Genomic DNA, 16508 nt, shown 5'->3' with positions numbered 1-16508 from the left:
GGTGCGTCACAAGATATGTTTTCACAGATTTCACAATTTCAAGTACAGGGGAGAAATGAGCGAAGAACGTGTTTAAAAGGTAGACTCAGCGATATGATGTAGATGCAGAAAGTAAACAGCATAGTGGGTCAATTTCCGCCACAACTAGAGCACTTAAGAACGAGGTTCAACTTCGCCACTGTTTTGGTGCCCTGGCTAACACACCGTAACCTTGTGAACTGACCTTGTGCGCACATGTGCAGACACTTGGTTAGATTGAAGTCTCGCTATTCGTGGCCACGTCATTTCGCCGAGTCTACCTTCAATCATGTAGGGATTTCATTAAAAACATAGGTGAAAACAAACCTTTTGGGTAGTTTTCATCAGCACCTTCGTAAAAGAACAACCTGAACCTGCCCCATGCTCATAAGAGTCTGGCTATGTTCTAAATGTCACCGTATTCCCTATAGGCCCTGGACAAAAGTAGTGCACTATGTAGGGAATTTGGGATGCAGCCTGTTATAATGGTCTCCCATAATATCGAAATGGACAATTAAAATATAGCTGCTCTAAAAATGTATACTGGAGGTGGCTTGGGTCAAAGTAAAAAAATAAAACAGGCTTTTCTTCGTCCAATTTACAGGTCAGTATTGCCTTTTATGTACAGCAACGCTTGCGCTTATGGCCATGGAACATAAGGTGCTAAAATCAGTTGCCTCCACTTGGATGTAGCCTTCTATTGTCATAGCTACAATACCATGGAATTCCTCTTTAAAACAGAGTAATTGACTGATGAGAAACAACTGAAATGAAGTACATAACAAACCACATCTCTGGTCCAAGTGATTAGCACCACAAATGTGGAATATTTAGCTCCATTTTTAGTAGAGGCCATTGGCGACTGAGTCAAGGACGTAGACAAACCAAGCGAGTTGACCATGAGATTGCGTAATGTCACCAGTGTCCGAAATTACTGAGGTCTGAATCAACTGGGTTGCCTTGCAGGCCTAGAATAACTGCCTGTAGCTGTAGACATTTTGTCTCACAAACACTGATAGCTCTTCATACCACAAACGTGTTGTATCATTTGGCGCCCTTTTTGGTTTCTGCGACAGAGGGAGCGGCTCAAGAAGCCCTCATAGGACAGGGTTTTGAGAAACTCGGTCCTGGGGCTCCCCCTGGGTGCACGTTTTTGGTTTTGCCCTAGCACTACACAGCTGATTCAAATAACCAATTGATCACCAAGCTTTGATTATTTGAATCAGCTGTGTAGAGCTGGGGCAAAAACAAAAAACGTGCACCCAGGGCCCCGGGACCGAGTTTGGGAAACCCTGCTGTAGGATAGAACCCAAAAATGTCCACCAGTCAGTCTTTAAATTAAAAATGCGTCATATCAGTCAGACTTTAAATTAAACTAACTACGGAGGAGGCTCCAATTCATCAGTACTTATTGGCAACACTCCTATCGCCATATCATTGCATTTTCCCTGGTCTCTCCATATTCCTCTATGAATTCAAGTACTCCTCCAACGTGGCGTGTTTGGCTGGTCTTTTAGTTGAGGAAGCGGCGGCAGCGCCTGGCCGCACAGTTGCAGTGCAGCTTGCTGCCGTCATCCTCAATGGGGAACTTGTAGTCGTAGGTGAGCTCCTCGCCGCGGTAGATCTTACGCAGGGCGAAGATGACGATGTGCTTGTGGCTGTCCACGAGGATGACGCGTGAATAGCAGTTGGGCTCGCACGAGTGGTTGATGAAACGGGCGGCGTTGCCGTGCATGGTGGCGTCGACCACATCAAAGTCATCAATGCGGAACATGTAACAGCCGATGCCCTGACGAGGAGATAAGAGGGTTTTAGATAGTACTTTATTGAAAACCCAAAGGGGAAATGTTTGCACCAGCTCTTAAAAACACCAATACACAAAAGACACACACTAAAAACCGCACACCATGAATGCAAGTTAAAAATCTAAGTGCGTAGATTAAAATGTATCATTGCGAATGGTAAAAATATATTTAGTTATTGAATGAAATTAGATGCATTGCTGTATATTTTGCATCGGTGTATTTTCTCAAATGTATTTTCCTCTGTATTCAACATGATCGCTCCATTGATTGTTGTTGACCAACCTTGCTGTCATAGTATTTCTCTTTCTTGTCCGTGAGGACAGCACGGATGACGTTGCCTGCGTACTCGATCACCATCTCCCCTGCCTCAATGTTCCTCTTGCAGAACAGACCGCGTCCGTGAATTTCAGACCTAGGATAAGGAAAAGATCAAATAAAGAGTGAAAGAGAAAAATATTAAGTATGAAGTATTTTACACTAAAAAACTAAGTAATCATAATAGTAATAATAGCAGAACGTTTAAAAATAGTTTCTTAGTGACCTGTAAACCCCCACTGCTTCCTTGGAGGTCTTCTCCAGGTGTCTGAAGCGCATGGCCATGGGAAGCTCTGTGCTGGTGGCTCGTCTATTAAATAGGAACATGGAGAAACCAGTAGGTTAGAACTTATTTCACTCAGAACAATCAAATGACAGCATTAACTCAATGGTAATTGTGGAGTTGTCTAACCTAGTGGATTTCAGCGGGATGTCATCGTCTTCCTCGTCACATGGCGTCGACATGATGTCAGGCAGCTGTCTGTGTTGAGACGCCAAGAAGTTGAACATGTCAAAGGTTGACTTCCTGTGAGGGGACATGGGCGGAGAGGGAATTTGTTTAAACGCAGGAGATGTAGGATTCGGCCTATAACATTCACATTCAACGACTTTACAAATCGGACAGTAAGCTTCAAAATGAAAATCCCCTCTACATTCTATTAAGGGATAAAATGATGGCGCTCTTATGGCGAGATGGCTCGGTCCTCAACATACCTATTTTAACCACAGACATCAGTGCTCGGTTCTTACCGTGAGTAGACCTCAGCGCGGGCGCAGCCGCTGGGGTTGATGGGCAGCTCGTCGTCAGGGCTGTCGTAGCGGTGGAAGCGAAAGCGGTGTTGTTTGCACCCGGCGGCGCCCTGCAGCTGCTCCAGTAGGAAGATGACAGCGTCGTGGAGCAGGCCCAGAACCCGCGCCCCGCTCACCCCGCCGAGGGGCAACGCCTTCAGATGGAACCCTGCTCGGGCCTCCAGGACGCCGTCAATCACCGCTCGCCACGCCACTGAGGGAGAGGCAAGAAAGAAGAAAAAAAGGATATGAATAAGAAAGTATAAGAATGATACTGCATAGGGTGGTTTTACTGGACTCAGACTAAGCCTAGTCTTGGAGTTAAAAGCCAGTACAACAGATTCTGCATAGGGAATGCTTTTATATACAAATAGGAATAGCTACAGCTACAGCTACTGTTTCCGTAGTTAGGCTGAGATTCTCACCCTCTATGCTGTCTGCCTGTACATGGAAACCGTCGTCGCTGGTGATTTCAAAGCGCAGGTGGGGCTGGTTCCTGTTGTCGAACCTGGTCTTGTCCTGTTTAGGTGGCGGCATGTCCTCGTCTGAGCTAAAACCTGAGCGGTTTTAAGTGTGTTAAGAACAGGAAGGTTAAGTCAGATTTTATTTATCAGAAATTATAAATATTTTTTTATCATTCATAACAGACTTTAAATATGTGTTTTTGGATGAATGGGAAAAATATATAAAATAATCATATGTATAACTGCTCAAGGTTGCCCACCTGAGTAGGGGCCCCAGTCAGAGAGATCTCCATGGCGCGCGCTGACCCACACGTGGGTTTTCCCATGGATGTTGCTGCTACTCTGAGTGGTGCTGCTGCTGGGTGGACGTAGAGTGCTGTTGGGCTGACGCTCCATCTGAGGTACGGGAGGTGGTCTATAAGACAGGACACACAGACATGGTGTTACATGAATTCAATGAAAACTAAGGTGTAATCGAGTTTAGATATTGCTGTGCCTTTCTATGGAAAGGGGTGCTCATCTGGGTCGAGTCATTCCAAAAAAGAAATGTGACGGCGGACCGACTGAAGTCAAAAGACGTCAGCTTTCTTTGTATTAATAAAAGAGCACCTATGTACCCTTATGGGTCATGGTGGAGACAAAAATAACAGCTAGGCTAATATGTTTTTTCATTAGTTCCCTCAATATAAAAATGTATTCCCTCAATATAAACATGTTTTCCCTCAATATAAAAAGTAATTCCCTCAATTTTATTAATCCATCCCCTTAATTTAGGAATTTGTTCCCTCAATCATGTAATTGTACTCTGAATCGGCATTCTGTCGCCCTCTTCACTCCTTTCCCAGGAATTCAGAAACATGCTGCTGTGTGTGTGTGTTTGCATGCGTGTGACTGACTAATTTAGCTGCTAGCTAGGCATCTTGCTCGCTATAGCTGTATAGCGACTTAACCGACCAGGCACAGATAGAGCCAGAGCCGCTTTAAACCATCTATGTTCACAACTAAAACTGATAGCTATTTGCTTTGTTGCGATGACAGTACGTTCACCTGGATATTAGCCAATTGCCAAGCTAGGATAGGTAGCTAACGAACTCCGCCGGAGTATAGACAGGCTATAGAACAGCTAAGATCATAGAGCGGAGCCAGACGGAATTCCTGCCTAGCGCAGGGATGAGAGCACATCATCGCACCTGTTAACACCAAAGCCTCTTGGAAATGATGCTCAATAAATTCAATTCACATTCCTTCCTGCCTTTGAGGAGTCACATGCTTGTTAACAATCATAAACACATCCAAGCGCTTGGCTGGTGCCATGTTTTACTGGAGATATAGCCCTGACTATATGCATGAGGCCGGTAAAAACTGTCGCAGGGATGAGAGGTGTGCAAAATGAACAATGTTCATGTTGTATAAGTGGCATGAATCGGAGTTTGCACAAAGTGTATTTGGTGTGCGTCATTCAGTTATGACTGCTAGCGAGCCTCCAGGCTTTCAGGCTATTGAAATGACTTTGCCTAATTAATGGGTTTTGCACACCATTATTTGCCCTCGTGATTTGTTTGCATATGAAAACACTGAAACTGGAAATAAGCTGTTGAATGGTCAGTGATCATCACCATGTGAAGCATGTAATTAACTAAATATAATTACATTTAGGCTGCAGTATGTTATCGGCCAAGTGGGAATGGGACTGTGGTAGGCCTACATAAGGAGAATGCCATTCTTATAAGCCTAGGCTACACAAATCCTCAAGGAGTCAGGAGCAGCTTATCATTTATCAAGTCAGCCATGGTTCTGAAAGGGGACTAAAAAGGCAGTAAAAGGTTCTCAATAACATATTCAAACGAGAAGAAAATAGCATCTGCAAATCTGTGTACGCAACTAATAAACTTTGATTAGATTCATTTCAAGCCCAGATTGAAGTAGAATTCAATGAACTCTGATCAATTCATGATAAGGACATGTGCTCGAATCTGCAGGGGAGACAAATTAATAAATTAAGGGGAATGGATTAATACAATTGAGGGAGCGAATTTTGATATTCAGGGAGAAAAAAATATTGAGGGAATCCATGTTTATATTGAGGGAAGGAATAAAAACCCCAGAGGGAACGGATTAGTCTAGCTGTACTTTTCCTTCACCGTGACCACTAAGGTACCTACGCATTATAAAATATATTGAGGGATTTAAAATGAACCTTGCAGTGTGTATTTCTGGCATCCATCTTGCTATGGTCACGTTTCAGAAGAAACTAACCTGATATTCTCAGGTTCTGGTGGTGGGATGACCTTGAGCTCAACTTTCTCCTGGTCCAGATCCAGCACATCTTTCATCGTTGGGGCTTTGATTCGAACGCCACTATTTCTGTGTGAAGAAAACAGTGACTCTTAGTCTGTAAAAATCTATCAATCAATATCTTTAATTGTCCAAATTGGAAAATGTGTAATGCAGTCAGGGTTCCAACATTAAAAAGTTAAAGAAGAAACAATAAATCTCATATCGTAGATATGGTACTCTGCCTTTACCTGCTGCCATCTAGGTCATCCACGTCACTAGAGGGCAACTGCGGGAGGAAATCAGTCTTGCATTTCTTCTTGCCGGGACGCTCAGCGACGGAGGACACTCTCTTAACGCGGACCTGGGACTGGGACTCTGGTACGATGGCTGGCTCGTGACGGAGCATCTGTCCAGGAGCGGCAGAGATGGCTACAGGGGACTGGAGTTTGTTGAGGAAGGGGTGGACCTGGAACTGGGATGGGCTCAGCTGAGATGGGCTCACCCTGAGGATATTAGGCCGTATCCGAGAGGGCTCGCGATGAGTAGCCATGGCTCTGTCTAAAATAGCTTGGGCCTGGTTGCCGGGCACAGAGACGCACTTGACCCTCACTGGTTTTGCTCCACTCGTCACGGGCATGGCTTGGACCAGCACTCGCCCATCATGCAAACTCTGTGGGGCTCTGATCAGGATATTGGTGTTGCTTGCTGGTGTGATGTTTCTGTTAGTGGTGATGAGATGTGAACTATGGAAGACTGCTGTCCGTGGTGAGGGTGTTGACGTAGAGGGTACGACCACAACCTGGGGAACTGCCCGTGGCAGGGCACCACTGCTGTGGATCATCTTGGCAATCTGGCTGATGCGGCTGTAGGAAGGAGAACTGGTGCTGACTGTCTGGAAGGTGTTGGTATTTGGATCTTTCATCAGAATCTGACCTTGACGGTTGACTAGCAGAACTTGCGGGGACGGGGCTGAGTTGGAGGCACCAGACAGAATAGTGGTCGTCAGCTGCTGCTGAGCTTCTTGTCTGGGGGTGGCCAGGCGGATAGCGATAGCTCTGCCCCTAGTGGCCCCTGTCTGTAAGGGTATAGAGTTCATGCCGTTTATTACAAACGGGGTCGGGAAAGCGGTGGAGGGCACTGTCCTTGGAACGGTTCGAACAATGATGTGTGGGGAAGAGGAGGCTACATTCAGAGGCAGAGCAGGTGCAGAAGGTAGGGACACCCTGATGATTTTCTTCTGTGTTGGTGTGGGTTTAGGAGGAATAATTTTCATGCTCACAGGACTAGGGCGTTGCATGACTTTGATCGTTTTTACAGGATGTTTTGGGTTGGGTTTGGGTTTGGGATCCGGCTCGAAGTCTGGGTCTCCCATTTCGTCATCCACTCCAATGAGAGAATCTGTAGAGGAGCCAGAGCTGTCACTATCGCTGTCATCAAGATCTGCTTTTTTATTATTAGCCAGGTACACTCTCGTGCCGTCGTCAGCTGAAACAAAATGGCCACTACTTGGGTCCAGAAGAACCTCATTCTGGAATTCCGTTTGGTCAGAGTCGATCAGAACCTCCTCTTCAATAGACATCATGTCATTATTTGGGTCACAGGTTTCAAACACTTCTTGACTGTCAGCCCCCTGAGCTTCCCCACTCTTCCCCTCTTCCTGAGTTTCTTCTTGATCGCCGGTAGCCTCACTCGAGTCACTCTCAGAGCCATTATCCGCTCCGTCAAGCTGAGCAATGGACTGAGACGTAGGAAGTGGTGGGGGGAGAGGGAGACCTTCCTGCCCTGAGTCCTTGGAGGCTTCGCACACCACCACCGTACGAGAAAACTTCAAGTAGTGATCCATGTCTTCGTCTGAGGAATCGTTCTCCAGATCATCTTTAGAGGCCATGGCTTTGGTGAATACTGGGGCCTTGTTGGCGTCCATGTTGCCCCTACCCTGAGTCTGGATCTGGGTCTCCTCCTCTAGTGCCTCCTCCTCTTCCATATCTCCTCCACCTGTATGGGACCCTCCACAGTGAAGCGCCACAGTCTCGTTCAGCAAGGCCTCGTCAAACTCCAGCTTGGCGTTTAGCACAGAGGCCACCGCCACGTCTGCGTCCGCCACGTCGAATGTTGTGAAGGGCAAGTCCTGATCCGACATCAGGGGGCTGACGTCTGTGTCTTCCTCCATGTTATTTTCTGTCAATGTGATCCCGTTTGAGGGCGCCACCACTGCTTTCTCTGGCTCGGATGAAGCTAAGAAGTATTGTGGCACCTCAGCGGACACTGGAGTTCGGATTTTGAATGGCTGTCTAATCCTGGAGGAGTGGCGGAAGGCCAGATGGAGGTTGGAGGGAGGGCTGCCGGCGGCGCCAGGCCGCAAGGAGAAAGGGTGGGTAAGACTGGAGGGGCACAAGGGAGGGGAGCCCCAGCTGGAGGAGCCAGCGAGAGGTCGTACTTGCCGAGGGGAACTCAGGAGGTTTTCGCTGGTTCTGGGAGGGGAACTGAAGGGGAGGGACCTGGGGTGGAGGGTGCCCCCTGAACGGAGCGTCATTGGTCCCGCGAGGCCGTCGGTGGGGGAGGAGGAGTCCCCTGAGTGGCAGCTCAGAGACAGGCGACGCGGCCGGCGGGTATCGTCCAGGTCTCTGAGTGTCAGGATGTGGTGGGATTTGGAGATGGCACTCCCTAGAGAGAAGAGGATCCCCAGTCAGTGTCATGGCAGAACAGTAACATTTTACATTGAGGACATTTAGCAAACTCTCTTATCCTAAGGGACTTAGTTTATTCAATTTAAGGTTGCTAGGTAAGACAACATATCATATTGAGTAAAAACTTCCTCAATAAAGCTGATATTTCACTGTTAACTGATTTAGATACGAAACTAATATAAACGGGTATCAGACTTAATGTCTAAGGTAGTGGTGTTACCTGGGGAGGGAAGAGGTCGAGATGTTCCTCCTGCTGGTCTCCTGGTTTGTGAGTAACCAGGGGTTTTGGCCCCCGTCTCCTTCAGGGGAGACGGGGTGGTGCTGGGAGATACCTCAATGGGCGGAGGACTCATCACAGCCTCTGGAATCTCCATTTCTGGTCAAGGAACAAAAAAGGAACATTATTTACTTTGAAGAGTCCATTTTGAGAATTAGTAGATTGTCCCTTTTGAATAGAAAATATTGTTTGACCCCCATGTACTTGAGTTGTTATACTTATCCTTCGGTTATTTATTTCAATAGAAAATAAACAAATATAAAATAGGGGACATAAGGTTATCCATTGAAGTGCTCCACCCTACTACCAGATAGGGGCAGGTTAGGTGTATGGGTTTCCTGACCTTGATAGGGGCTGTGGGCTATGGTTCGGTTCTCCTCCTGGTCCCACCACAGTGGTTCCCCTGGCTTCTCTGGGAGTGGAGAACACACCTCTGTCACCTTAAAGGTGTACTTACAGCGCCGACGAGGGTCCACTGTGCTCCAGTACAGCCGAGAGCACCTGGACGGAGAAAGAGGAAGGAGAAGAGGAAAAAGGTGAGTCAAGTCAAATACATAAAACAACCCAATATCATTCTAAAATGAACTCGAGGGAAGCTATCCTACAAAGTAACTCAGAAGTTTTAGACGGCCATTAATTTCTTCTATTAACAGTATATTAAATTAGACAGTGACAACCCCCGATTAAATTATTCAGAAATGGATTATTCAACAGGAATCAAAATGGATGCCGTCAATGTCCGGTCACGAGGATTATTGGTCACTTACTGATAGCCCACAGGACACAACCTCGCTCCATTGGCTGATAGTTCAGTCAGCACACCCAGCCTGTTGATCTGCAGAGAGCCTGGATATAGAAGGCGACAGATGGATGGATTCAGAGGGTTTCACATGTAAAAAGGGGAATGATTGTTGGCGGTAATATACATCCCTTACTGGCCATACTTTTAGAGCATATGGGTCACACCTTCCAAATAAAAAGCAGGGAGGCTTTGTTCCCAATGGCACCCTATTCCCTATGTAGTGCACTACTTTTGACCAGAGCCCGGGGCTCTTGTTAACCCTTTACACTCATACCCGTATACGGGTTGAAAATGGCAGATTTGGACACTGATATATTCCTACATTGGAACGCAGTGGCTATACAGTTCCATGCTATACGTCAAGAGCTCAGGGTCTCCGCTTTACAGGGTTTGACTGACAGCAGTTCTGAACTTGAGCAATGCGTGCAACAAGAGGTTTTGCTGTAAATGTTTTGCTGTAAATTAAGGGGACTATGTGTTCTGTTGAACCTAACCCAAATTTTTTCAACAATATTCATATTACGTTACTGTTTTGCTGTAAATGTTTTGCTGTAAATTAAGAGGACTATGTGTTCTGAAAGATGAGACGTAGAGGATTATAATAAATACCGGTTTTGTGTCATACAAGCAAGTCTTAATGTGCACTTCACATTTCCATATAAAACTCATGTAATTTACAGAGTCAACGTTTACGATCATTATAGTATTTTCAGATTTCGTTATCAACAAATGTGGCGAAAAGTACAGTAAATGTAAAATGCACATAAAATGAACAGTGTAATGTTTGAATTCAGTCTTGTGTCAGGTGAACTGCAGTGTCCTCACCTTTAGCCTAATAATTTGCCCATAATATCCAAACTGTTCCCTTTTAATTGCTACCATGGTTATGCATATGCTTTCCATATTTCTTCAGTAAAAAAAAATATTTAAATTTATCCCCATCCATATAGGCCAATTCCCACGAGTGTAAAGGGTTAAAAGTACTTCACGACATAGGGAATAGGGTGCCGTTGGGGATGTACCATACACACCGATGGTCATATTTATAGACTCTGGCTCCAGGCCAGTCAGAAACTTCCTACGGAGGCTGATCCCTTCGAAGTCCACGTAGACCCGCCGGAGAACTTCAAACCCATTCCCAGACACCATCTGGAGAAGAGGGGAAACGGGAGCGTAAATCCTGAGCAGTAGGTGTGTGTGTGTGTGTGTGCCCTGAGACATAACATTGGCCCTATTGCTACACAATAAGTCACCAGGTGTGAAGTTTGAATGCTGCTGACAAGTCACAGTGAAAGTGGTGGTCCTCAAGGTTGGAAAGACAACTATATGTTTGTTTATGTGTGTGTGTGTGTGTTCCTCATTAGCCCATATATAAAAGGTTCACCTTCTCACTGACGAGGTCACGGTGCCTGGAGCAGAAGACCTTCCTGTCCTCCTGGAAGAAACAGTTGCGGGCGCGGGCGCACATGAAGTGGTAGTTACTCTGACAGGACGAGAGACAGCAGCCCACCGTCGCCCCCGCCTGGCCACAACGCTCACAGCGCTGTAGGGAAGAAAGGTGGAATGAGAGGAAAGAAAACAATGAATGAGAAAGACTAACGGAAAAGTCCCTGAAGAGTAAACATTCTCATTATAACTAAATGGGCATAGCAGACTTGACAATTCTCTCTTTGGAACAATAAAGTTGACATCTTATGACAATGTTACAAACGGGCAATTGAATACTTATGCCTGAATACAAAGCCAATCGGGTAAGGACGTACTCCAGCTTTGATATGTGGGCGGTGTCTCAAATGTCACCCTATTCCCTACATAGTGCACTATGGGACCTGGTCAAAAATAGTGCACTATATAGGACCCTGGTCATTTGAGATGCAACTATGGTGAATTTCTATGCATTCCTACCATGTGGCGCCCCCTGGAGACAGCACTGTGTACTTGGAGCAGAGCTCCGTTGTCTTCGTACACCTCAGCAGACCACAGGCAGCAGTTAACGTGGGCCCACTCGTTCTGCCCCAGGTACAGCAGTCTGCCCGCGTCCTAAAATAAAGACGAGGACATTCAGATTTAGAACAGACCTGAGACAATAGCTGGTAATACCATTACTGTGGGAATGATGCACTATAGAATTGTTTCACAACTCCGGTCCTTGAGTACTCCCAAATAGAATACATTTTTGTTGTAGCATAAAAGCACACGTAATTCAACTAGTCAAGTGCTTGATGATTAGTTGAGATGTGTTCCCTTTCAGTCAGTTAACTTCAGTACAACATACTATGGGGGAGTCGCACTCTCGCGTCTTCGGTTGAAGGATCTACAATTACGCCTGACAGGGCCAATGAAATCTGCGCCTCGCTGAAAGCACCTCCTTCCACAGGTGATAAGCGTAAGACTCAGATTCACTCTTTCAGTTACTCCGCTCTTCACCTTGGTGTGAACAGGAACAATTCGCACTATTAAAACAAACAATTGGAACGCGAGACAATCTTACGTTGTGTCAACTAAACTGTCCCTTAAATGGTAGAGTGTGCTCTCCCCCTGAACGTTGTGTGCTGAAGTTTTTATGGTTCTCATAAGTTTCCCAAACACAAACAATTAGTTATTCTTCAGATTCCTAAGCCTAGCTATAGCAATACATATGACAAACGAGTCCGACACTAACAAAGCCAACAAGCCGGGTTCGGGTTCCCGACCATGACCCAATTAATTAAAATATACTCATGTTTGTAGTCTTGTGTGTCTCAGCGCATGCTCAGGATGAATCAGTTTTTGTGCGAGATTAGAAGACGGCTTGCACAGTTCCCCTACTAGTTCGCAGCGCAGGTTCTCTTGACAATCGTGTAGCATTCTTTAATGGGCTTGGTGTTAACGATAATGACTTCCTCTCCCAGGTGCCTGTACCTTGGCTACAGGACGCGGAGATGGATTGGGTCGTTTGGTTACAGCCAAACAGGGTGCTACGTCAGCTATTGCCAGAGCCCCTTGTGTAGGGCTGGGCGATATATTGAATTATGCTGAACAAAAATATAAACACATGTAAAATGCTGGTCCCATGTTTGATGAACTGAAATAAAAGATCCCAGAAATGTTCCATAAGCATTCCCAATTTTCCATTCTATCAAATTTTATACACAAATTTGTTTACATCCCTGTTTGTGAGCATTTCTCCTTTACCAAGATAAACCATCCACCTGACAGGTGCAGCATTACAAGAAGCTGATTAAACAACATAATGGTTACACAGGTGCACCTTGTGCTGGGGACAATAAAAGGCCACTCTAAAACGTGCAGTTGTGTCACACAAGCCACAGATGTCTTAAGTTGAAAGAGCGTGCAATTGGCAGACTGACTGCAGAAAAGTCCACCAGAGCTGTTGCCAGAGATTTGAATGTTGATTTCTCTACCATAAGCCGCTCCCGACAGTTTTAGAATATTTGGCAGGCCGGTTAACTGGCCTCACAACCACGTGTAACCACGCCAGCCCAGGATCTCAACATCCAGCTTCTTCAACTGCGGGATCATCAGAAGGCTACTGAAACTGTGGGTTTGCACAATCAAAGAATTTCTGCTGTCAAAACCATCTCAGGGAGACTCATCTGCGTGCTTGTCGTCCTCTCCAGGATCTTGATCTGACTGCAGTTCGGAGTCTTAACAGACTTCAGTGGGCAAATGTTCACCTTCGATGGCAACTGGCACCCTGGAGAAGTGTGCTCTTCACGGATGAATCACGGTTTCAACTGTACCGGGTAGATGGCGTTGTGTGGCGAGCGGTTTGCTGATGTCAACATTGTGAACAGAGTGCCCCATGGTGGAGGTGTAGTTATGGTATGGGCAGGCATAAGCTACGGACAACGAACAAAATTGCATTTTACCAATAGCAATATGAATGCACAGAGATACCGTGATGAGATCCTGAGGCCTATTGTGGTGACATTTATCCGCCGCCATCACCTCATGTTTCAGCATGATAATACACAACCCCATGTCACAAAGATCTGTACACAATCCCTGGAAGCGGAAAATGTCCCAGTTCTTCCATGGCCTGCATATTCACCAGACATGTCACCCATTGAGTATGTTTGGGATGCTCTGGATCGAGGTGTACGACAGCGTGTTCCAGTTCCTACCAATATCCAGCAACTTCACACAGCCATTGAAGAGGAGTGAGACAACATTCCACAGGCCACAATCAACAGCCTGATCAACTCTATGTGAAGGAGATGTGTTGCGCTGTATGAGGCAAATTGTGGTCACACCAGATACTGACTGTTTTTTTGATCCACGCCCATACCTTTTTTTAAAGGTATTTGTGACCAACAGATGCATATCTATATTCCCAGTCATGTGAAATACATAGATCAGGGCCTAATAAATGTATTTCAATTGACTGATTTCCTTATATAAACAGTAACTCAGTAAAATCTTTGAAATTGTTGCAATTTGCTTTTATATTTTTGTTCAGTGTATTTTGAAAAAATAATGACAATAGTGGGTCTTATGGTTGTGGAAAGCTTATAGCCTAGGTATAATTTCACAAGCCTTGAATACATTTGATCATTGACAACTGGTCGATATGCGGTGCATTTGACCTTTAAAATAGTACAACAAAGCTTATTAAGAGAATACAAACAAATCTAGATGTATATCGTGAATAGCCCATACATTTTTTTTTTTTATTAAATATTTTTAAGCCATATCGCTCAACCCCTGTGCCCAAAAAAGACTGGGCTTCATCCAGGCTAAACAGTTTCACGGAAGCACAACTTATTTTGGAAGCTAGTCAATTTTTAAAGCCCCCTCTGTTATCCTGCGTTCCTTGGTGTTCACAGGGTTCAAAGGTTATATCAATCTCCCAGGGTGAGAATAATAAATTGGGCGATTCGCTCTCAGTCCACAAGGGGGCACTCACCCATAGGTGGCTCACTACTGGGATTCATTGCTGATTCCTGCCTGTAGCTCACTAGTCCCTATGAGGTGCTTAGTGATACAGGTTATAGGTTCTATAAGCGATTGGTTGCACTCCTGTGAATTAAATTCAATTACAAAATCACCCGTCTTACCACAGAAGGAATCAGTTTTTCAGAGCAGTCTGTCCCTTTTCCAGCTGGGCTACAAGGTGCTGTGGCACCAGTGCATGACAACCTTCATGATAGCGGTTTTCTCCTGGGTAAATGTTTAATGGGTGCTGTCCAGTGCTGGGTGCCAGCCGGTTATTGGGACGCTTCTTACCGCCTAAACCGACTGACGCTTGTTGTGACAGAAGTACCCCCAAGGGGCACTGCAATTCGGGGTACTTCACTGATTGCCAGAGCCCCTGAACCCAGAGTGGACCGGGCTTCAGGCAAACCTTGGCACAAACAGTTGTGTCAAACGAAAGTTCCACACTGTTCACAGGTGACAAAAGTGTTGCATCTCCCACGTGTGGGTACAACGAAAAATGTCCCTTCTCCACATTTATACACGTGGTGGTTGAGAGCGGTGGAAAGGTAAAAATAACCAATATCTCCCAGTCTACACTTGACGGGAGACTCGCTGTCGGCTCCAACCAATGGCGCGCATGCGCAGTGTTGCTCTGGATCATACGAACATTGACGTCAGGGTACAGGCTACAATTTGTTGCGTTTCCCCCATGCTTCAGCGACGTCAAAACGTTGACTGTTTCGGAGGCCTCAGTGCCCGTTTTGAGGGAGGGAATATCCTCCCGTCTCCAGACGCGGGCAATACGATTTCTATGTCGGATCCAGGACGGCTGGTACAGCCGGTATTTCCTGGTTCTGGAAAGGGGTTGGGACTTTACGCCCCGTTCTAGACTTGCGTGACCTCAGCAAGCATCTCAGAGTTCACACAATCAAAATTCTCACAAATCAGACGCTATTACGGTCCATGCGTCCCAGCAATTTGTTCACCACCAACAACCTAATGGAAGTGTACTTTCATGTGTCCCAGTCACAGAAATTTTCAGAGGTTCCATTACATGGTGATACCCTACGAGTTTTTGGTCCTCCCGTTTAGCTTGTCCCTCTCACCTCAAATATTTTGGTAGAGGCGGCTCTGGCACCAATGGCAGCCATGGTTCACTGAGGTCATTCGCTTTATAGGCGGGGATCTGTGGCCACTCCCGTTTTGCAGGGACCTGTTGTCCCAGGCGCACAGGCCAGAAATCGTATTCCTATGAGAATGGCCAATCTGATGACAAGAGGTTTACCTCCGAATGCTATTGCTACCATTTAGTCTGCAAGGGCACCCTCCATGAGAGGGCTGTATGCATACAAATGGCAAGCGTATGAGCTGTGGTCAAGATAAAGGGATTGTTCCTTTTCAGTGCTCTGTGAGGGATATCCTTATGTCCTACAGGAGCTTTTTGAGCAGGGACGGGCATTCTCCACTTTAAAAGTGGACATGGCCTCTATCTCAGTGTTTCACGTGGGAATTGACAGAGCTACAACCGGGGGCCCACCACCTGTTTGCGCGGTTACTGAAAGGTGTACATCGTCTCAGACCGCCCAAATGAGACTTGCCTCTGGTTTTGGAGAAACTGTGTGCTTCCCCCTTCAAGCCTCTGGATCTGAAGATCCTCTACCCCATGCACATTGAATGGACGTCCACTTACGGTGGCTTCAGAAAGTATTCCTATCCCTTATTCCACATTCTGTTGTGTTACAGCGAGAATTCAAAATGGATATCAAACAAAACATCTCACCCATCTACACACAATACCCCCATTATCACAAAGTGAAACATTTTTTTTTTTATATATATATATTTTTTTTTAAATAGTTGCAAATTTATTGAAAAGTCTAAACTTTGTAGAAGCACATTTGGTGGTGATTACAGCTGTGAGTCTTTTGCAGTAAGTCTATGAGCTTTCCACACCTGTATTGTGCACCATTTACCCATTATTCTTCCAAATTCTTTAAGCTCTGTCAAATTGGTTGTTGATCATTGCAACACAACCATTTTTAGATCTTGCCATGTAACTTGGCCACTCAGGAACATTCAATGTCTTCGTGGTAAGCAACTCCAGTGTAGATTTGGCCTTGTGTTTTAGGTTATTGTCCTGCTGAAATGTGAATT

General features: G+C 45.7%; 1 protein-coding gene across 1 annotated transcript in view; it reads right to left on the bottom strand.

Moving 5' to 3' along the window:
- Positions 1-1216: 1216 nt before the first annotated feature.
- Positions 1217-16508, bottom strand: part of LOC120022385 (histone-lysine N-methyltransferase 2B-like) — a 40301-nt gene continuing 25009 nt past the window's right edge. The window contains exons 15-29 of the mRNA XM_038966276.1: positions 11340-11474; positions 10819-10977; positions 10466-10583; positions 9400-9478; positions 8976-9133; positions 8576-8731; positions 5917-8332; positions 5648-5755; positions 3652-3806; positions 3353-3484; positions 2889-3141; positions 2551-2664; positions 2365-2448; positions 2106-2235; positions 1217-1807 (exon numbers count right to left, since the gene is read on the bottom strand). Of these exons, the coding sequence (XP_038822204.1) occupies positions 1532-1807; positions 2106-2235; positions 2365-2448; positions 2551-2664; positions 2889-3141; positions 3353-3484; positions 3652-3806; positions 5648-5755; positions 5917-8332; positions 8576-8731; positions 8976-9133; positions 9400-9478; positions 10466-10583; positions 10819-10977; positions 11340-11474 (4473 nt within the window). The 3' untranslated portion in view covers positions 1217-1531. The remainder of the gene's footprint in view (positions 1808-2105; positions 2236-2364; positions 2449-2550; positions 2665-2888; positions 3142-3352; positions 3485-3651; positions 3807-5647; positions 5756-5916; positions 8333-8575; positions 8732-8975; positions 9134-9399; positions 9479-10465; positions 10584-10818; positions 10978-11339; positions 11475-16508) is intronic.

Source organism: Salvelinus namaycush, chromosome 27 (assembly GCF_016432855.1).
Source record: "Salvelinus namaycush isolate Seneca chromosome 27, SaNama_1.0, whole genome shotgun sequence".
Lineage (NCBI taxonomy): Eukaryota > Metazoa > Chordata > Actinopteri > Salmoniformes > Salmonidae > Salvelinus > Salvelinus namaycush.
Note: the sequence above shows the minus strand (reverse complement) of the source record. Positions and strands in the feature narration are given on the sequence as shown.